The sequence below is a fragment of the Megalops cyprinoides genome, chromosome 13, assembly GCF_013368585.1.
Source record: "Megalops cyprinoides isolate fMegCyp1 chromosome 13, fMegCyp1.pri, whole genome shotgun sequence".
NCBI classification, from domain to species: Eukaryota; Metazoa; Chordata; class Actinopteri; order Elopiformes; family Megalopidae; genus Megalops; species Megalops cyprinoides.
Window position 1 is genome coordinate 10925079 of NC_050595.1, and position 23463 is coordinate 10948541.

Consider the following 23463-nt stretch of genomic DNA (forward strand, 5'->3'; position numbering starts at 1 on the left):
CTGGTGGTTCTTGCTTGACACGATTTCTTCATTTTACATGTGCTAGCTAACAGCGACATTAAAATGATGTGACCTGTTTGCCTTACAGAACAATGAGGCTTTTTTTTTCTTTGTTGTGCGGGAATATGTTTATGAACCACAAAATGACATACAATACAACATATATACAACAGCAGAGACAATCTAGCCTTCTGCACTCAGTGTCTTGTCAACAGCAGGACAGCTCTTTCTTCATAATATTAACATGAGGCATGCATTTGGTGCAACAAACTTGCTGCTTATACAAATGTACATCTGCTTACACATTTGTTTCTGTCTTACAGGTATGGGAAAGGTGCAGATAGGGCAGAAAGGGGAGATATTGACTTCATACATCAGGTTTTGATCAGATAGCTAGAAAAGGATGAATATTGGGCTTCTTTGAGATTATAGACAGACGATCTACACTCCTCAAATAAATCCAAAGAATCATTGCATTCTGCCATTGCATTAGATTCAAGGGCTGAATTTAAAGTCTGTCACTTCAAATATTACATTTCACGTCTTTCTCAATATGCTTGAAAATAACGTGTCCGTCGCCATTACAAAAATATATAACTCTGAAAGGATTTTTCCCCAAATATTTCATTTTGATGCTTCTTACACGCAAAATTAGAATTTGTGATCTAAGGATCTACAATGGTGGTGTCAGGATTCTGCTCCTCCATAGTCTCACCGCTTCCACACGACGAAATACAAAACACACGAGGTTCAAAGAAAACGGAATAATTGCTAAGCGCTTAGTGCGGCGCTCTCAGTTTCTCCGCCGCATGTACTTTGCTCACACGTAGTCAGAAGTGACATCACCCTTGGCCCATGTTACCAGGTTACCTAGAGAGGGGTGAAGCCGTCCAATTGCAACTGAGTGCCATAGACCTGTTACATAAATTAATGCTCTGAGAGGTTCTTCTACCCCATAGTATAATACGGAATCATGCAGGGAGCATTCTCATTGAAGCTCTGCCGAGTTGGATTTGCTACAGCTTGAGAGAAGTAGTACGATTAGCACCCCTCTGCAATTCGTAGCTGTATTCCACAGGTAAGTCAAATTACAAATGTGCAGCAAGGTCCAAGAGGTCCTCATCGACAAAAAGAATAGAATCGTACATCGATAATTCAATGCCAGTTAATCTGAAGCTGAAGGCATTTACCGATTGCCCCTTCACAATAATTCTTTTAAAACCTTGCACAGGTAAAGGGGGACTATAGAAATGTATAATGCAAACAATCATGCTGGAACCATGTTGTGATTATCAACGTAAATCGAAGATTTAATCTTAGTCTTAGATTGGTTTTGGGTGTGCCTCAGTCTGCGCCTCTGACTACCAAAGCAGCCATTTAATTCATCCAATGGCGTGTTTGGAAATGTGTGTGGTTGAGACACATCACTCTACGAAATGCAGGATGTTACTGTGCTGTGTCAACGGCGATTCCTGATCGGACCACACGAAGTAACACAATATTTTGTATTATTCCTGTAGTACCATATATTATTGAATTAAAGAGTGACGATTCATTGGTTCATAGTTACAACGTAGTTAGAATAAGATAATATATTAATGTATTTTATAGGATGTGCTCGCCTCAAACTTTTAAAACATTTTGACATAAATGTTGTTGTGGGTGCTATTACTGATTTTGTGGTAGCAATTATTGCTGTTGTCTTTGGTAATTTCTATTCAGACAAATATCAAACCGAACACTATTTCTAATCATTATGACAGTTTAAAATAGCAAGAAACAGTTGTGGCAGCACAGTTTGTAAGCGTACACAAACTGTAGTTTCCCAAGACCGACAGGACTGTATATACCAGAATCCCTTTCTGGTCGCATTGCTGACGTAATTTCATTGTGCACATGAGCTTTTCTCGATTGTGTGCCGCATAGAGCGAGTGAATGGCGAAAGGGTTTGTGTAAAATTTATTTTAAAACGGTTTATGCGTGTATGTATGTATATAGTAGTTGTCCTTGTGATAAACAGAATATGTCGTGTAAGACAGTAATCTGCGCGCACCCATGAAATTGGCCAAATCTTGTGCACGACCCAGCTACCAGTGGCGGTGATAGCACGAAGCTACAGTATCATACATCTGCAGAGAACCGCAGTGATGTAGTAATGCATTTTTCATTTAGCTTGGACGGGGTTAGCCAAGGAGCCAGGAGATAGCGATCGCCAATGTCCATGTATCTGTCGCGATGCGTTTTAGAAACGGGTGTCTTGGGTATGTGTTGTAATGCACAGCGTGCTGGTAACGGTTGAAAGTTTGCACCGTGAGTCAATAACGTTAAAAACGTTTGTTTTGACTTGCGAACATGCTAACCAGCGTGGGAGTGCAGTTGTTAACGCTGTGTGCAACTACTACTGTCCTGTTGCACCACTGACATAAAGTTATCACTAATTGCATTTTTTTTTTTTTGCCGCAGGGGACCAGAAAATGGAATCCATAGAAAAATGGAACAAAGACTTTATAGCACTTAAGCTGCTAGATAAGAAGCTGCATTCAAAAAAGAATGGCAGGACGGGTAAATGGTCTTTTTAATAATACAATGTGATGATATAACATGTTTTATGTGTATCAGAGAGTATATTTCCAAAACTGACCAACTTATCAATATAGTATTGATTGTTATTGAATGTATTAATATAAAATTTGATAAAGTGCTCAGAAGCATTTTCAGGTCCCTTATGTTTTCGTAACTTGTAGGCATGATCGCTAAGCATCTTCAGAATACTTTCAAGATCCACAATTGCTTACAGTCTGCCATCACTCGATCAGAATGTGCTACGGGTAAGTTGTTCTCTCATATCTCATGTCTGGGAGGAGAAGGGCAAGTATAGGATGTTGTAGATTTTAATATTGACTATAATTAATATTGAAATGTGTATAATAAACGTCTTGAAATGATTGTTGCCATTCTAATGTTCCACAGTGACAGGCTTGGACAGTAACGACGACAGACTGTTCCACAATCTTAGTCTTTTACAATAATCTGTCACGTGGTCTATCAGAAAGGCTACTTATCTTTGCTAATTAGTTTTAGTGACACATGCAAACATTGACATTTTCCTCATCCATTGTTAATCTAGAAGGGTCTATAGCACCCATCAGTTTTCCATGTTAATGATTAGCCATGCAATGAGAAGGATGTTCCATTTCATGCATCTGAGCTGGGAGCCTCTGGACTCAGCAAAATGAGGCTTACACGGGCAGAATGGTCTGTTCTCGTCATTGTAAACTTGGCTGTTCTTGTGTGCTCATTCTGTTGATAGACCTTTTGAGTGTGATAGAGACACTAGCATGCAATTATGCTCACTTTTAGGAGACATGAAAGAATGAGAGGAATTCATTTCTGAGTGAAATGGCCTGTATGTAATGGACTGTATGAGCCGGTAAACTATAGAGAAGTTAAGGCCAGCTGTAATTTAACATGTGCAGACTAAATATTGATTTCTTGAAGCCTTAAGACAAATGAACTCGATAACTCACTAATAAAGGCAGAGATATTGTTATTTCAATATTTTGAAAGTTAAATGAATTTGCAAAATTTTTATAAATACGATTGTAGGCTGGGGGAAAATTATCTTGTTGCACAGATAAGACCTCATTACAGGTACACAAACTTTACTAATTGTTTCACAGTGTTGATTTGTGTGGTTCAGTCTCTAGCTGAAGAGGGCAATCATTATAGCCCATTCTACCTACATTCTTCATGTCCACCAACATTAACAATCCTGAACCAGGCTGTGTTGATTAAACTGGCTTGTTTAAAATCAGCCGTAATCATGGGTTTGTGTCCTGAAGAGATGGCCATGATTGGTTAATCCATGCAATTAAAAAATGGACAATGTGGGAGTTGTGCTGGTGTGAATGTGAAAGTACTTGATCACAATCACTGTGTGCTCACTGAGGTGGCAGACTGCGGAGCTCTCCATTATTGCCGTGAAATGTGAATTTTAGGTGGCGGCACAGTGGTTCGTGTGCGTGCAACTCTTCTCTGCCCACATTTTGTGCATTAGCATAAGGAGTATTGATTCGTCTGGGCTTCACCGTGCTGATTCACATGCTTATCAGCACTTCAGCTCCTCTGGTAGAGTTGCCATTTGACAGAAGACCCTGAGAACAGCACTCTTAACGGGACTCGTACAGAAACACAGCACACATTTGCACACAATCCATGTTTCTGGAACTGGTGATGCTAATAAACATTGTAAAACCTCTGACTAAATTTTTAGGAGCAGTAATATACAAATATGCAAACCATAAACGTACTGTTTGCCCAGTCCTTTGCTTATAGTCTTAGTTATACAATAAGACAGGTTGATGTTCTAGATTTACAGGACTTAGTTTTTCATGAACATCATGAAAATGTGCCTAAAAGTGTTGCCTAAAATTCTCCTTGGATTGGAGTACTTTTTCTGAAGGACATACATACAACTAAATTCAGTGAAAATGTGTCTGGCATTGTTTAACCTGTAACTGGACTTGCTATGGTGTTAAATACAGCTGTTCCATATGGCAAACCATTTAAATATGTATTATTCCTGAATAGTTGCAATTCATTTACAAAATGTAAAATTTGATTCTTGACTTCTTTAATGCATTTCAAGTGGTAACTCATGATTTCATTCCGTTATGTTTGTGTGTATGTAAGTTGTGATTAAATTACAGCCACTTAAATGTCAAAATAAGTTAATAATAATGATGATGATGATGATGATGATAATAATAATAGCTTGTCCTTACTAGTCAGGGTCACAGTTCTTGATATCAAAAGTCCTGTTCTTACTAATCAAAATTGGAATTCTGGATATCATATATAATATAACATATTAAGCTTTCAAAGGTTGTAACTGAAATTGTTACAGTGCTGTCTTTACATGTCATAATTCAGTTGTTGACATCAATTCCAAAATATTAATTGAAATTAATTGAATATGCTGTTCACTGACCATGGCTGGGAGTCCATAATGTTGGAAACAATTGCCTTCTTTAGGCCAGATTGGGAGGGTTTTATTGGCCAATGTTAAATTTACATTTATTCTTTTGGCAGACGCTTTTATCCAAAGCGACTTACATAGGTTACAGTTCTTTACAATGTTATCCATTTATACAGCTGGATATTTACTGAGGCAACTGTGGGTTAAGTACCTTGCCCAAGGGTACAGCAGCAGTGTCCCAGCGGGGATTGAACCGGCAACCTTTCGGTTACGAGTCCTGCTCCTTAACCACTATGCTACACTGCCGCCCTTTTAAATTTAATTCTCAGAGATAAAATGACAGCATGTTGTAACTGGTTTTGCCTGCCCCCCCAAATCCTACAAACATCCTTTTGTTTCCCCTGTCTGTCCACATACCAGGTTCCTGTCCGAACCTGATCATGAGTAGGAACGAGCATCCCGAGCCGCGGCAGGTCACCGTGGCTCTCACCCCCCAGCTGCCCCCTAGGGCCCACCGGCCTCTCTGCCTCTCTGTCTCATCTGACAGCAATGGCCGCTTCAAGGCCCTGGAGACACAGGAATGGAAAAACAACCTCAAAGCGCAGGTAAACTTTGAGCGACTGACTGACTGTCCAGCTCTGCCAGTGCTCTCAAATGGGCATTTACATCCTTTTCTTCTGTTTCCTTTTCTTCATCCTTTCTTCTACAGCTGGACAACCAGAAAAAATATGCGCTTATATTTCTGAATAGTCAGGATTGGGACTCCTCTTTAGGGGACTACCAATATGTTAGCTTATAATAATAAGGATTTCCCATGTTGTTGGTATTGAAGCTGATAATGGGCCAGTAGTACTCCTTTCTCTAACATACCAGGTAGTGACTCAGTTGTAGAACAGTTTGTATGACTGAGTAAAGCACATGTGTGTTAGTAACAGAACTATTTTATTTTACATAGCTGTCACGTGTCCAGGTACTGTATGTTTCCACAGATGTAGCTAGAGTTATTAATTAAGCCTGTACTTTTAAATTATGAAAATTGCTTTTGCCACATTAGTGTTCAGGTTCTTACTGAGACAATGATGTTGAATCTGTGTTAGCAAGCAAGCTGATTGTTGAAATGATTGTCATTACAAACTACTATATTTTTAATTATTCTGGCTAAGACGTTTATACTGCAGACCTTTCCTGCATTTAAATGATATTTAGAACACAGATGGTATTTTAAAAACATGTAATTCATCAACATTATTCTCACTGTGAATTCGATTCTGCCATTAGTCTGTAGTGTCTCAAGTACCCTCATTAGTATCATCAGTGGGCAATAACAGGTTTGAAAATGCTGAGGTGCCTGGAGGGCAGTGAAACTGGAAACAAGCAGAAACAGTTGTTTGAGTTACACTTTCTGAGATGCTCTTTCTTAGAGTGACCAAGAACAGTGTAATGCTGCAATCTTAGATTGATTCCATGACAAATCCAATGCTTTGCGGTGTTAAATGTGCTTCCCCACTTGCATGTTATATTCCTGTTAGCATTCTCATCGTTGGTCTGCTTATATCTCACTGTTTTTTTTCACAATTCTGTTATGAATTAGGCTGTAGGAAATGCAATAACAGCAAACAAATTAACTACTTGAGAAGATGAATTCATTGTAAACCACTGAATGTAGTAGCAGATGATGGCTTTTAAGGGTCTTTGTAGGTAAAATAGACATAAAAATAGACGTGTAGTATGTAACATGTTCTGACTTCTTACAACTGATTATCATTTTACAGTTATCAGACGTTTTAATGCGATTCAGATGGTTCGAAAGTAACGGCGCTTTCACTGAGACTGAGAACTGAGGACACATCCCTAGTTACGTATTGGGATCACATGTAGGCATATCTTGAAAAGTATATGTGATGAAAGTTTGCTAAGGTTATGTAAGTCAGATGCTTAACAGATGGAGTTTCTTTCAAGGTAATTAGCTGGTGTTATTGGATACAGTAGTGGATCAGTCCAAGTATATTAGTCTCACTCACCATTCGTCTCAGATTTTGCTAGAAAAATTCACCTCAGGTGTTTGGCGCTTGCCATATTCAAAACTGATATATTTACCCCCGTCTCTCCCGTGGGCAACTGAAAGTTGAAAAATTGATCTTGGCTGAAAAAAGGCCCAGACCTAAATATTACTCCTATCATCATATCTGGGCCTTACTTACATTTGGGGGGTTACCAGAGAAGGGGTCAGTGACAGATTTTATTCCAAATTCAGCTCTGCCCTTTGCATTGTGGGAAATGTGATTCCTGTGCTGTAAATATTTTAGGGAGTCTTCTAGGTTTGGCAAAGCATTAAACCTGCTCAGAAGTCATTAGTCCTGTCTGAATTTGGATGCCTTTTTAACAAACACAACAAAATAACTTGGGTGGGTAGGAGCCATAAAATCAGTAATTTCTTGATTGGATCATAGCAAGAATCATATAATTATATATTTTTCCCGCTGGACTTTGACTTTTGGTGAGTGGTTAAAGTTGCATTTGTTTTAAGAGTTGTAGTACCTACAGAGTTTAAAGTACCACAGAATGAAGGTTTTTGCATTGTCAGGGGTTAGCCTGTGGAGATGACCAGGATATTCCCACAGTAGCAATTAGTGTAGGCCCATTGGATTGTGGAGTTGACGGGAGTTCAAAAACCTTTGTAACTAATCAAATGCCTAGCTATACTGTGTTCCCTCATTACAGGGGGAGATACAGATAGATACAGAAGATGATAGTCATAAAATCCATTTACTAAAAGGATAAACCTAGCCTTAGGTTTTAACTCATGCTCTAAGGCATGTTACTGTCATTTAATTCCCTGGGACACTGGGTCCCATGTTTGTATTTGGATGATTATTGTTTCCTTCTTTTGTTTCAGAGAAATGTTCATTAAATTCAGCCATTGATCCTCAACGCACTATTATTCTATGCTTCATACCAAAAAATAAAAAGTAACCATGGGTCAGCCCCCAATATGGGTCATTTCGAATACCTAATACCTAAGCAGCCAAACATGTTTTAAAACATCTCATCAGATCGGATTGTGTCCAAGCTGTTCAGGAGTTCTTGTCACATCTGGGGTTAGGAGTCTCAAGGCGAATCTCTAAAATTAGCCTTAAGGTGCAAATGAGTGCTCATGGGTCTTGTAGTGGCATGTCCTGGCAGGTAGTAATTGAAAAAAATAGCAGAGTTCCTTAATTGAAAAAAAGGGGATAGACCAAAGCTATAAGTGAGAGTGCAGGGTTTTGCAGGGGGTGTCTTGGGGGCGTATTCTGTTATCTGCATGCCTGGAGGGAGTTGGAGTTGCAAGATCTGATTGGAGGCCAAGAAAAGTGACCAAAGTTGCACAGCTGTCCCCTTTTTTAGGTTGCAGCGCTTATTGCCAAGACAGGCCCCACTTAACCGGATGCCATGTGTGTTTGCCTGCAGATGGAGCAAGCCCATAGTGTGGGAGCAGCCAGCAGCACTGGCTCATTGGAGAGGGCCTCTCTCTTCTGTGCCTCGGGCTCCACCACCACCTCCAGCTCGGGCCTGTCCAGCCCCGTGGAGACCCTCGCCAAGAGCAAGTCCTCCAGCCGCTTCTCCCTCTTCTCCCCGCCCTGGAACAGCAGCTCCGAGTCGGACTCCAACCCTCCTTCCCGCTCCGGCTCCAAGAAGCTGCGCAACTATAGGAGAGGCGGGGTGGGGTCAGGGCTGGGTGGGGCCGGGGGAAAAGGGGAGGAGACTCCGGAGGCCAAGCAGGGCACGACCGAGCACTTCCAGTACTCAGAACCGGTCATCTCGAAGGTGACAGACTACATCTACGTGGGCAACCTGAATGCGGCCTACAGCGGGCGTGCCCTCTGCCGCAACAACATCGACAGCATCATCGACATGAGCAGCCTCCCCGAGGACACCAGCCTCAGCCTCATCCCTTGCACCTGCTCCCGTGGCGCCCGCCACAGCTGGTCCCGCCTCAAGGTAGACATCGGCGACGCGTCCGACGCCGCCAGCGTCCCCGCCCTCAAGCGCCGCTGCTTCGAGGACATCAACGAGTGCATCGAGGCGTCGGCCGAGAAGAAGAAGCGCGTGCTGGTGCACTGCCGTGACGGCTACTCCCTGGCCCCCACCTGCATCATCCAGTACCTCATGGTCAAGCAGAATATGAGGCTCATTACGGCCTACGAGCTGCTGAGGGCCAAGTACCCGGTGAACATCAGAGAGGCCCACCAAAACCTGCTGGTGAGCCTGGAGAAGGCCCTTCGGCCTGGGGGCGACGTGGACCCAGAGTGCTTCAAGCAGGCCATCTCCCGCAAAATGGCCTGGACCTGACTTTCTTGCACATTCACTCCATTGGTTGTTTTTTTTTTGTTTGTGTTTTTGGTCTTCTATTTTGTTTTTACCCCATTTCAGAAAAGTGATCCTTTCACTCCCCCACACCACATGCCCCTCCCGTAAAACCCAACAATGAACCTTACAATGTGTGGAGAATGGACGTTATTTTACTCTTTTCAACTGTGTCAGGACAAAAATGACAACCGAGATGTTCACTCCGTACACATTCTCACATCCTCACCTTGACTGAGATTTCTGTGGTTTACTGATGGGATGCCAACTTTACCCTGCGGGAATTTTGGACCTGCCGTCACAGTTCTGAAAACAGAGCTGTTTATTGTCCCACAATCACCACAGCCATAGTGCAAATTCAGCACTGTTTTTCTTTCAGGGCCTTTGGGGGAAGTTCTCAGGTGAGCGAATGATGTCAATCAAACAGAGCTGCAGGATGAGAAGGAGGAAGACTGTCTCTGCCTCAGTCTCTGAGCTGATGGGGCCGGCACAGACCGCTGCTCACTACCCATATCAATGTGAATATAAGTGTGGAAGAGATTCAGAGTTGTTCTAGGGGAGCAAATAGGGGAGTGACTGCCAGTGTAATCTGCTTATTGCAGAATTTGTATGATCGTAATAGACTTGTAGCTTGTCATTTTGGTGGTGTTTTTAGCCATTGGTTACCAATGGCTATTGTTGCCAGTACTATCGCCATCATATCTGCTAACCATAGCAGTACACTGCCGGTTAGCCTTATGACTTTCTATGTTAGTCCACCAGTAGGATGGTGCATACCAGGACAGTGTCCTCCGTGAGGACTTAAATCAGTGGTGATCCCTGTCTTGTGAACATTACATTGAATAAAAGCTGCTTTGGTGCTCAGGCGACGTGTGGTTGTTGTGGTTGCCTCGTTGCAGGTGTTATTTGCAGGTAAATCACAGACTGCATTGCTGGTGAATGTCAGTATTGGCGAGCAAATTGGGTTGAGCTGTGATACAGTGCAATACTGCAAAACATCTTGTGGGAGGGGGGAAAAAATCCAATTTCAATAAATGAAGAACTGACATTCATTCGGAACAGCTGTGTAAGGCAAGACGGGAGACATCTTGTGTAACATTAAAAACATTAAACATTAAAACATAAAAACTAGTAAACTGTTAAGTGGAGGCAACTTTGATGTGACGTTCTTCCCAGACACCCAGCTTCACTAAGACAGACCACCTTGATGAAACTTTTGGTTGTTGTTATTGCTGGAGGTTTTTTTTTTATTATTATTATTAAGCAACCCATAAGAATTCCTGGACAAAAGCTAAGTGTTTGGTGCCTTTGTATGAACTTGTCTTGTGCAGCTGTACTGTGATACATGTGCATAGCTGGTTCAGACCCTGACTAATGGGAGTTTTGATGCTGCAAGCTGTAATGACAAACTGTGCACTATGTGGAATATGTTGTGATCTAATGACAGAGTACGGGTATCTGTGATGTGACATTAATGGTGTGCTGTAAAAGCTTTGTACTCCAGTGTTCTGAACGGTTCCAGTGTGTTATCAGTGCAGAATGTGGCAGTGGTGTGTGCAAGGCATTTTATAATGTTTCTGACGTTTCTGGGAATCGCACACTCTGTAGATATTGATTCCTGCTTAAATAGACATCTTAGCTCTTTCAGTTGTAGTTGTTGCTGCAAGAACATTTGCTTAGTATCATTTTTGTTCCTCCAAATTATATTTCACCAGGGGCCTGGTGCTATGTCAGTACTAGGTAGGTCTAGGAACTTTAACACTCAGGCGAATTTTGTAGACCTGGATTATGTGGATTGAACTGAAAAGCATAAAATGTGAAACGTGTTTCCAATGTCATTTTTCTCAAGTCACATTTGTATTTGTATATGGAATTGTACATATTAAAGGAGATGTGTTCCTGCCTTGACTCTTCAGGGTGTTAATGAGTGTGACTCTCTGGTCAATGTTCTCCCACCTGTAAGGACTCCAGACGAGAAGGTAGCAGCTGGATAAAGGAACAGTTTAGATCAGATTGATCGATAGGATGTGGCCACAAAAGTTATATTGAGGCCCCACCCCACCCCTTGTCAAATTTGATCACACTTCAGCATTAAGTTAAAACAAGAATTCTCTTGGTATGCCTTCTCTCTCTCAACATCTTACATTTTAAGTATTAATAAAGCAATTACAGACTACTTCCCAAATACAAAATGGCCTTAGAAAAATAAATCTGTTATATATTAAAAAATCTATAATCGTTTCTTAAATTCTCTTTGATCTGCTGAGGAGACGCAGGCTCTGTTTTCAGGTGAACGCCGATGCCATTCCTGAGTCTACCTGTGGGTGGTTCAGAGGGACTCGAGCAGAAGACCGTGGGTGGAGCCTCTCCTGTTGCAGAGTGTGTGACGTGCTCCTCATCAGGATTCATGCTGATAGCAGAGGCTCCTGTGGCCAGGTGTGTTTTGGACCTCCCTCCCTTTTACATCTGATCTATATAGTTCTGGGATGCATTGGATTGTTACATTGTTTTTTTTTAGTATTGGGTGAAGGTGGTTGTAACTGGAAGTGCAGACTGTAGTGATCCAATTGCGGATTGATTTCCTTGGGTTTTCAGAATTAAAATGGTGGTTGAGTGACTTTATTTCCATTCTGTGTGTGTGTTTGATTATGTGTGTTTCATTAATTTGTCTGTTCATAGTACCAGAGGAACTGTAACACAGCCACAGCCTCTCAATGGATCTGGATACTTAGGGAGAAAGTGCTAGAAGGTAGGCCTGTGGGCTGTTTTCCTGTCAGAGTGGCAGTTCGATCATCATCATAACCATCTGTTATTCTCCTCCCCATCAAGTCATATGTAAACTGTCTATTTCTGTGCGATCCTCTCATTGCTTTTCTGCCCCCCCCCCCCCCCCCCCCCCAATCCTGTCACCACTGTCTTGCATTTGGACCCAATCCCCCAAACCTGATCCCCGTACCCCATGCTCCCTGCCATCTTTGGCTCAGGAGCTGCCAGTCTGTTTCCAAGAAGGTCCAGATCATCTCTGATTACAGCTCCCGCCTTTTGCTGAATTTCAGATTTCTTCGCTCTTAGCGCGACACAGACTCACACTGATGGCAGTTTGTGCCCTAGCTGCTTGCTCGGATGCCAGCTGTATGTGCCGTCTCACTGCTCTCACTTCTGGGCATGATGGTGGGCTGGGTCTTCACATTTCCCAGTAATCCCCCCGAAAGTTCACGTGGTCACTGAGATGGGTTTCTCTCACTTGATGCCATACGTGTGACGTAGGTGTATCGCACTGCTCTGCTGGCCTCCCCTTCCTCCTTTTGCGAACCATCCTTAATCACATCTATACCCACCTACAGAATAAGATGGAAATTTCACTTTGTGTTCTCAGAAGACTCCTCCCCTTTGACCTGTCTTGTCGCTTCGGTTCACTGCTCCAGTTCCCTCTTTAATCCCCTTCATGTGGGAACAGTTTTCCTAATGTTTTACAGCAAGTTATTTAAAATAACTTTTGAATCAGTAAGTCATTACCTTTTTTGTCTGCCTGTGGGAAAGTTTTGAACTAGTTTTTGCAGTGTTTCACCTACAGTATCATAACATGCTGATATTGTGGTGAATTTTGAATATTAATGAAATTGATCCTCTTAAATTGCATTAATCACAAACATGATGTTTACATGGATGGTTTCTCCTTGGACTCTACAAGAAAGCTAGTTCATTAAAATGTCAGCTTTCTCTCCTGCCATACGAGTCTTTCCCTCAAACTTTTCACTGCCACGGTCTTCATTATGCAACATTCCCCTCATCTGTTCTCTCCATCTTGGCTGTTGTTAAAGCAAAAAAAAAAAACAAAAAACTTCAAAGCATATTTTAAATGATTACATTTTAATGAATATTCAAACAAAGACCACAAAGCTATCTCAGTGTCTGAAAATGTAACACTCCAGTCTGAATGTTATAATCCCTCTCTCTAGGAAAATGATTGGACAGATAAATCTACAGTAAATCTGTATTTTTGCAATCGTAATGTGTACCCTCAAGTCAAAACATGTTCAGGTGACTGTCCTGTACCAGTTTAGCCAATTATGTTTCGTACAGATTTCACGGTCAGTGATTTCCTCAGAACTGTTCCTCTCTGCTTCCATTCCTCGGTGTGCGTATCCAAAGTGATGGAGACAGTGAAATGCATTCTGGAGCTGGATCACAGAGGAGCTGGGTATGGAGTCAACAGAATTGGAAATATTAGCTAACTGTACTGCTGCATAAAAATGGCTCTTCAGTGTCAATTCCTTGTATGGTCAAGGTGAGGTATCAGCACATATTTTATGCATGATTATGCATTACTTTTTAGCTCCAGTTTCCTCACAGACAATGCTGCCTTCAGGAGCCTATGAAGGTGTGTTTAGAATAACTGGACATTCAAATATTCAATCTTCAATCAACCTTCAACTTCAATTCCTCACACAATGTCTAAATTTTTCTGTTTTTCTGTTTTCTTTTAAAGGCATGACTCGTGGCAGAACTTGACTCGCAGCAGACCTGCGCACTTGCGGGCAGGGAAATTAATATTAAATGAATAAGTCAGCATTCTTAGGTTCTATATAGATACTAATAAGAAGATAAATCTTTTTCTCATATAAATTGACACAAATTTCAGTCCTGTTCTCAGTAATCCATTAGCATTGACTGCATTCTGTCACATCCCTCATGTTTTCCATCTGCCTTGCGCTTGCTGGTCCCCCTTGCCCGCTGTTGCCTTGGCTCTCTTCCAGTTTCCACTCAGCCTGAGCTAAGTTGGGCTTGACAGAAATGAAGTGGTAGAAATTTAAACTACCCCAGATCTATACTTCTAGCCATCTCCTTTCCCCAGCCAAAGCCTAACTTAAGCTGTGGCTACCCACCACTCTGAAATATATTTTTGTCATACTAATCTCAATTAGGAGGTTGCCTCCAAAGTCCACGCTGGCATCACCACCTGAATAAGTGTCCACAGACTAGTGTTGAACTTCCCCAAAACAGGATTCCTGTGCCCTCTAGTGAAGAGTTTGCTGCTCCAGGACTCAGCTACACTGATGCACTGCCAGAGTCAGACAGGCAGTGATCGTGGCGTGATGCCGGACACCACGCTGAGCACTGCTCTGTACAGGGTGTACAGAGCTGCAGTTTCTCTTTCATCCCGCCCAGCATCAGAAGAAACTGCTTGTACCTCACCGCCCACCAGCTCTACACAGCTGCAGGCCCAAGCTCCAGAACTCTGCTATGCGGATTAGTGCAACTCTCTACCTGTGTTGTACAGCCACCTTTGATTCTTTCAGACCTCCACTGCCCACCAGGTTGATCACTCCCGGTGACGCTCATGCATCCTCCATTTCTTGGTTCTGTGCGCTTGCATCCAGCTGTAGTCTGTGTTTCACACCTCTGTGCATTGTCTCATTGACCCTCTTCCGACACCCCAATATGTTACCTGTCCTGCTCTGCCTATACATGCCTGCTCATTCCCATCCACAGCCCTCCACCCCAGAAGGGAACTGAGCACCCCATGGCTTTCCTGAAAGACAGGGCTCCTCACCTTCTTTCATTCACTGCAACCCAGGTAAATGTCTTAGATTATTGCAGCGTGTTGCTTTCTTCACTCTCAGTGACCTTATGGGCAAAATGTAAAGAACAGGGTAATGAGTGGAAGAGCAGAGGATGGAGGATGTCAGAAAGGGATGTGAGATGATGAGGGTGAAATATCATTTTTGAAATAATATACACTATATGGACAAAAGTATTTGGCCACACCTGTTTTTCAGGGTTTGGGCTAGGCCCCTTATCTCCAGTGAAGGGCAATCTTAATGCTTCAGCATACCAAGACATTTTGGACAATGCTATGCTTCCAACTTTGTGGCAACAAAGAAGGGGGAAGGCCCTTTTCTATTCCAACATGACTGTGCCCCAGTGCACAAAGCAAGAACTATAAAGACATGGTTTGATAAGTTCGGTGTGGAAGAACTTGACTGGCCCACACAGAGCCCTGACCTCAACCCCATCAAGCATCTTTGGGATGAACTGGAACGGAGATAGCGAGCCAGGCCTTCTTGTCCAACATCAGCGCCTGACGTCATAAATGCTCTACAGAATGAATGGGCACAAATTCCCACAGAAACACTCCAAAATCTTGTGGAAAGCCTTCCAAGAAGAGTGGAAGCTGTTATAGCTGCAAAAGGGGGACCAACTCCATATTAAAGTATATGTATTTGAATACAATGTCATTACAATGTAATGATCAGGTGTCCGAATACTTTTGTTCATATAGTGTATGTAAGTATGGCATACTGGTAAAGAAATGGGCTTGTAACCAAAAGGTTCGTGGTTTGGATCCCCACTAGGGCACTGCTGCTGTACCCTTGGGCAAGGTACTTAACCCACAATTACCTGAGTAAATATCCAACTGTATAAATGGGTAATATGAAAAAACTGTAATCTATTTAAGTCGCTCTGGATAAGAGCGTCTGCTGATTGACAATAATGTCATGTAATGTAGCGAAATTGTAGATATAGATGTAGCAGAGTTGTCCTTTCCTGCGCAAATCCTGGATTTAAAACTCCCAACTATATAAGGGCAGCATCTGTACTGAAGAAGAGTAGAATAAGAACAATCTTAAAGGAGGGGTTATTTATAATGAAGGAGTTGGGAGGGGGATATAGAGTTTCAGGCGCATGCCAGCCAATTGGTCTGAGGAGCAATCCGCTACCATAAAGAGAGAGAAGGCGGAGGAGACTTCTTTTCCCATCAGATAACACAATATATACCCTTTAACACGTCAGCGGCTTTTACTCGTTGGTCTGTCACATCCTTCCACAAGGTCTGTCCTGCTCTTCTCTCACAGGTGAGAAGCTTTCCTGTCAGCCTCAATGTTACCGTCGTTTATGCCTCTTTCCGAGCCAAGTGTAAGACTGGATTAATGGTGTAACAGTAGTGTAAAGCTTGTAGTGTATTAGCTAAGGTCGTATAACACTGTGTAGACCTAAACATTAATCAAATTATCCTGCATCGCTTTAGTAGTTGACTCCAATTTATGTGGTGATACTTCACTTGAAGTGCAACCCTAGGAAGAAATGACGCAACAAATACTAATTATTTATAATGTCACATATTTGAACAGACTTTTTTGTTCTATGCATTTATTTTTTTTTAATTTCGGTATGTAAGTTGTTGAATGTCAAAGGAGTGAGTGTCAAATGAGTAGTTCCAAAGTCCCAAAAAGGACAGTTAACATGCAAAGGCAACATTTTCATTGCCAAGGATTGCCTTTTCAAGTAATTTTGTTTTGCATCAGAGACACTTGTGTGTGGTGTCTGATGATGGGATGTGCTGACACAAGGCTGAAAGAAAGTATTCTGAAAGGGATACGGCAGTGTTTACCTTGGTGTCAACATAAACAGTGGGCTGTAGAAGGGTGTTCATTGGAAAAGATGCCAGGCGCCCCTCGCAGGTTCAACAGAAATATCTTTAACCTGGGAGGATGTCTTTGAAAGTAGAAAATTCCATAGAGGTTTCTTTTGCTTTGGTAAGACAGGGGATTAAAGATGATTCAGCCATTACCGCAGTGGTGGTATTAGTTATCAGTGTTACAGCAGTGTAATGAGGCAGCAACTGTCAATTCAAACCGTGTAGTGTATTAAATAGCATTAGTAATAAATCTTTAGGTTTTTATTTCATTAGTGTCACATGAACACTTTCAATTAAAAATTAAGCTGTTTTTGATACATTTCAGGCTTTGGAAATATGGAGAGATGGAACATTAATATTGCATGCACGCTATATCAGACTTCTGCAAGACCTTTATAATAACACACAAGCACACCAGCATTCAATGTTAAAACGTTTAAATGCACATTGAAAGACTTTCAGACTCATTGCTTACACTTGCACACCCAGCTGCACTGAATCGCGTACATTGAGTCATCAGGAATCTCGTGGCAAAGAGAATTTGAGATGATCCCTATCTGCTGACTCCTTGATAATCTTAGGGCAATTTGATGCCTCTGGCGCTTAATCAAATACAGTATAAGGCCAGTATGTCAGCACGCTGTGTGCTGTGACAAAATCAGTATTTCCCAGGACAAGCGGCTTCCTGTAGTAGTAGGCTGGTTTAGGTCTGTAAATGTTCTTGTCTAAATTTACAGGCAGAACATAAAAAAGCTATTGTGAGGTTTTCATGTACAGTATAGTCTATTTAATAGCTTCAATTTGGCAAACTTACAATCTTAATAGCCTCAGGCTACTGAAAAAACCACTGTAGTAGAGCATCTGCTACATCTAAGGCAATATGCCATCTTTGTAAACAGAATGTTAAAGAAGCCAGCATGTTGGTTTGGTCAATCACAGTATAGTAGTATCATTACAGAAGGTTATGTCCAGGTAGACTTGTGGTTTGGTTGCTTTAGACGCAACATTGTACAAATCTTCAAGACACCATTCTTAAAAGTATTTTGTACTTATGCTATCCAGTACTATATGTAGTGTTTAGAAAGCTGTTGCTTGGTTGCAGAGCACAGCATTACTGGGAGGTTATGTAATCTATACCATATAATGCTCTGTACAGTAAAAACGTCATCTGGATTTGTCTAGGGATGGTTATTATTTCCTATTTGGTGCCTGTCTTGGGATTCAGAGTATAAACAGAAGCACGGTTAAATTTAAATGCTGTCAGTAGCTGTCAGCTGTGAGTCATATATTTCGGAAGAGGAAGCAGGGCTCATTCTGTTCGGTTGCTGTGTGTGTTTCAACAAAATAAAACAAATGAAAAATGGCAATAAGCTGAGGTACATGATTGGTTGCTAGAGATTAATATATTAATATTATAAGCAGAATGCACTAATAAGTCCGTGATAATTCCATGTAAGTTGAAAGAAAGTGGGCCTTTTTAATGAGAAATTGTCATCGACAACCAATCATTCACATCTTAGACTGTAATAATAATAATAGTTAATACCTTAGCTACAGTACATCTCTTTGGTTTGTATATCACAGACAAAGCTGTACTATAGAAACCTCAAAACATAAATTGCAGGTAAAGGTATCTGGCTATGGCTTTTGCTAGTTAAATACAATCAATCAAGTGCTTGTATCGCTATCAAAATAATAGTGGAGTTCTCAATAATAATGCTGAATAATAATAATAATTCCCATTAATAATAATGAATAGTTCAGAAAAATCCAAACAGCTATAAAGCTTTCCATAAGCTTTCCATTCTGGAAAATCAAAGTGTCTGTTTTTTTTTTCTTTCTTCTCGGGACCTGTTCTATTCCCTGTGCAAGTCTTAAAAAAATGAACATTACAGAAATCTCTCATATGAATGATATTCAGATTAAAGGTGGAATATTCAGTGGCTTTGGAGCATTGCATTATCAATTGGTGTAAGTATCAGGTGTTGGCTAGCCCCTGGAGAAGTGCCAACAATGATTGAATATAGAAGGTGCCTGCCTTCCTACAGCCTATCCAGATTAATGCATTACACTTAAAACTTCCTAAATTTATATTTGTTTTCTTTGAGAATGACTAATATCACTGTTAAGATGTGAATCTTGTTTAGGTAGAGGTAGAATGAAAATGGTTGCAGTGAAATAAAAATTTGCACGTATGTCTTTTTTTTACAGGGTGGGAAACGGATAAACAGCCAAGATGTCTGAGTAAGTACTCTGTTTAAGTTGTTGGACCTGGTCTAGGAATGATGGCTAATCATTTCTGTCGACTGGTTTTTATTCTTGTCGTTAGGAGTCTAAGAAATGCAACACGTTTATAATAGTTTCCCATTAAGTCTCCTCCCAAACGTTTTTCATTTAGAATTAATCACTGAGTGAAGTACATGTCTGTTATGATCTCTCAAAGTAAATAAGCAGTTATGTATGCCAAATAATGCTTGTGACTGCCAGCAATTTGGCAAATGGAGCCCATACCGCTAACCTCAGTTATATTTCTGAAGATGTTAGAAGTGAAATACTTTGTTGGTAGATATGTGCATATCTAGGCAAGAATGGGAGAAAAGGCTAGATTTAAACTGATATCTGAGTTTGGAACCATTTGCTATATCCCATCATTCTGTATGGAGGGCATAATGTTCACACCCCTACTGATGTGGATACGCTTTCTGTACTTAACTTTACAGTAGCAAAAATGCTGGGTGATTGAATGTCATTCTTGACACCAAAAGTACAGCAAATGAGTATTTTATTATTGTTATTATGCTTGCCCCATGAATTTTGTATTTTGCAAGGAATGTGTATATGTTGCTCAGTAACATGTTGCTCAGTTGAATTATTTTATTCTTTCCTCATTGATATTGTTCTAAAATAGGTGTGACTGAACCATATTCCCAATTTGCAGATGTTAAGTTTCACAAATATTCCGTGTTCAGTGTTAATAACAAAATGAATTCACATCTTTTTCTTCCATAACCACTAAAGAAAAAAGATGTCGTCGAGTCGAAAGCATCATCTGAAGGTATGGAGTTTGACAAAATTTCTCATAACTGACTTATAATTCATTTACTTTTCAGATGTCAAAAAATCTGAAGCAAGAACAAAAAGTGACACGTACTTCACAAACAACCATAATGAAACATAAAGATGCAAACTTTACTCTCAATTATTGGTCCATTTGAGAACAGCAGTCCTAGAAGCTTATTGTGATTTGCCAGTCTCTTCAATAACATCTGCTCTTGTTGATCTTCACCAGAGCTTGATGCTTTCGATTGCGAAGAGCCTGCTGGATAAGGAGGTAAAAGAGAGAGAAGAAGAGAGAATGAGGTACATGACAGAAAACTGCCCCCCACTCTCAATGCCTGGGTCTATGCAGGAATTACAGGTATGAGTCCCAGTCAGACAAATCACGTGCATTTTAACAGGGTCCATGCAGTTCATGCTGCATTATCCCTGCATGACTGTTCCCAAGCCAATATCAATCAAATTAAAGGTGATGACTGTGGTCATACTAATGTTAATATAATGTTGTTTTTCAATGTTTTGCTCTGAATCTCTCCTCTCAGGAACTGTGCAGGGAACTCCACCATAAGATTGATACGGTTGATGAGCAAAGATATGACTTGGAAAGCAAAGTGGTGAAGTGTGACAAAGAGGTAGAGTCTTTCCCATCCATTGTGCATTTCCTTTGGCATTCTCTGTGCCAGCTTCTCATCTGCTTGAAAGTAGGTCTCACTGGATCACTTACGTTCTCTTCCTAACCCCTGGGCAGATTGAGGATTTGAAGATTAAAGTCCAGGACCTGAAGGGCAAGTTCAAGAAACCGCCTCTGAGGAAAGTGCGTATGTCTGCTGACGCCATGCTGCAGGCTCTGCTGGGCTCCAAGCACAAGGTGAACTTGGATCTGAGAGCCAACCTGAAACAAGTGAAGAAGGAGGTGAAAGAGGAGGTGGGTGCTCTTCTGGAGATGGTGCGGTATAGCAACTTAAAACAGCCAATCCTACCTCACGTGCATCTTTCTGCAGAGATGAACTGCAGCCAGTCATCATTACAAGTTTATTAATTGACATACTGCTCAATCTGCTGTGAAGCACACAAGTGCTTTATTTTAATATAATATTGTATAGTATACACTACCTAGCATATACAAACATATAATATAATATATTATAATAGTTATAGTATATTATAGTATACAATTATAGTAATGAAGACCTTTTTTGAGTACAGAGGTCAAAGGCGACAGTAGCTAGCTAGTTCAGTTATTCTGTAAACATCATCATTTCATGACATTGCGAGACATTGTGTTTCAACCATTTGTGTGCTGAGGTTGCCTTTAACCCCCCTCAACCTCTTCTCCATTCAGTTGTACCTCTGTCCCTGTTTGTGGTTGTACTCAGTCATATGTGTGGTGTAATTAGACAGTACTCTGTATATCTGACATCTTACAGCTGTTGACAATTTCTGATGTTCTGCGTCTTTACAGGATAAGGACTTGCGTGACGTTGGCGACTGGCGTAAGAATATTGAGGACAAGGCCGGCATGGACGGCAGGAAGAAGATGTTTGAGTCTGAGGCTTAAGTGGACTATCATGGCTGGGTTGCTGTTCGCTTTTCCAGTAGGAGGTCAAATCGCTGTGCTCTCCATTTTGACTGTCTCTCTAATGTCTTAATTATTATCATGGTCTTGCATTTGCACATGGTCATTTTTGGGTAGAGTGTACAATATCTAGATGGAGCAGGTAATTCACGTGCGAAAGAGTGCCCTCTTTTTTTTGGCTTACAGATTCCTCGCCTCTTGCCATCACAGAGACCAGAGTCACAGCTGCAGCTTTAAACACCTCAGGGCTTTTGAAAATCACTCATTAAAAATTAGTTTTCTAAGAAATGTATGTCTGCTTCAAACCCCCTTGTGGAAATAAACCATTTTAAGGAAACTCTTGGTTTTAATCATTTTTTAAGCTTGGCTATGCTGTGTGGCATATACCACGTTTTCCAAACAATAAGAACTTTTGAGTGAAGCTGGTCAGGTCCACAGTGATTGGAAGAAGTCAGGTCGCATGTAGAGTTCCTCAGTTTGCCATGTCCTATCATGTCTAGATCATGCTGTTGTGATGTTGTTTTATATATGAATATACGGCTATGACAGACATTACAGTGGCAAAACAATTGCTTTGAGACACACAGGAACAGCTTACATCTCTCAGAAAGAAATCTTGTAGACGATTTGATAAAATCCATTTATATATACATATTCATTATTAGATGTAATTGAGTGGTATGATTTCCTTGTTAGCATTCTTTTCTACACAAATAGATCCCTTGATGTGGTACTGTGAAGGATTCATTACGTAGCAGAAATAGAGAAATTATAATAATTAAATTCTAACCCCTGTTCATAATCAGTTTACTAAAATTTTACTGAAGCAAACAATTAAGTTCCAAAATCTGCAGAATCCCACATGTTAATGCATTTCCACTTTACATTGGGACAAACTGGTGTCCTCCAGGTTTAATGTTAACCCAGCTAAAATGATTTTTTTTTTTGTATGTAACTATTCTCTCATCCTGTATATGTTTGCATGTGACATGTCTTCGTTTTACAAGTGCATTAGCAAAAATCATGGACCATGAGCCATGTAGCATGCAGAAAACCTAAGGAAATATACACATGGATTGATCCATGGAACTGGGAGCAATTTAAACGCAAAATATCAGTAGGGTCCAAAATGCAACGTGACATTGATGCCTGTTTTTGGCTTGTTATTGGCTTTAATAAGTTCACTATATTGCTATTGCAAACCACAAGATTTAGGAGGTCCTGGATTAATGGGTAGCAATAATGTACCATTCATGGGGAGGAATAGAGGATAACGTGTTTTGGCCAGGGTTTGTCATTGTGCAGGAACAGGATAAGGGTCGATCCAGAATATGTGACCACAGAGGTCAGAGGATTATCTCACACTTTCTCTCTGTCTGTGTCCCAAAACATTCCCCACAGCCTTGGTTGGTAACTCCTCTCATTTGGAAGCATGCTGTCTGCCGTATTCATTGTGTCTCAGTTCGGTAGGAGGTGAGTGGAAGGAGCTTGTTGCACCCTTACCTGTCCACCCGGAACAGGTTTGCAAAAGTGCCAGCTTCACACTGAGGGGGCAAAGCTGACGACCCAAAAACAGCTACTGGCCCATAATGCAATGACTCAGGTACTCTGTCCGATGTGAGAGTCTTCCCAGTGCGCTGATGAACAAACAGCCTGCTTTCAGTGGAAACGTGGTACTATATGAGTGAAGGGACAAAAGTCCATCTTGAAATTTGTAAGAGAAATGCCATTCTTGACAATTATATAGTAAACCCGATTAAGGCCTAAATGATATTACAGTGAGTTTCCCAGGATAAAATGGGAGGTAAGGCTATTATAAATCCTTGCTTTTGCAAGGATTTAGCAGTGCTATTTTTTCACCCTTGATATTAATATGGTATAAAGCACAGAGCCATGCATTGGTACTACAGGTCCCTTCAGTCCATTTTTGCAGCTAAATTTAATACTGATTAAAAGTGTTTCACATTTTGATTTATAGTGATGTCAGATTCTCAAATTCTTTTTTGTAGAACATGTGCAAACATTTTTCCAAGGCCCAGCTGTCAGCTTCAGCCCTTTTGATATCATAAGGGTAAGTGCCTTGTGGTT

At 41.0% G+C, this 23463-nt stretch overlaps 2 protein-coding genes across 2 annotated transcripts; both read left to right on the plus strand.

The window, feature by feature from the left end:
- Window positions 1-1882: 1882 nt before the first annotated feature.
- On the plus strand, window positions 1883-10539 carry LOC118788445. The gene is made up of 5 exons (XM_036544447.1): window positions 1883-1946; window positions 2464-2562; window positions 2745-2828; window positions 5399-5583; window positions 8426-10539. Exons 2-5 carry the CDS (start codon window positions 2475-2477, stop codon window positions 9305-9307), a joined length of 1239 nt encoding a protein of 412 aa, XP_036400340.1. The 5' UTR covers window positions 1883-1946; window positions 2464-2474; the 3' UTR covers window positions 9308-10539.
- A 5558-nt stretch (window positions 10540-16097) lies between these two features.
- Window positions 16098-21712, plus strand: LOC118787867 (troponin I, fast skeletal muscle-like). The gene is made up of 7 exons (XM_036543601.1): window positions 16098-16179; window positions 18954-18986; window positions 19761-19797; window positions 20032-20160; window positions 20342-20431; window positions 20548-20724; window positions 21262-21712. Exons 2-7 carry the CDS (start codon window positions 18979-18981, stop codon window positions 21355-21357), a joined length of 537 nt encoding a protein of 178 aa, XP_036399494.1. The 5' UTR covers window positions 16098-16179; window positions 18954-18978; the 3' UTR covers window positions 21358-21712.
- The last annotated feature ends 1751 nt before the right edge of the window (window positions 21713-23463 follow it).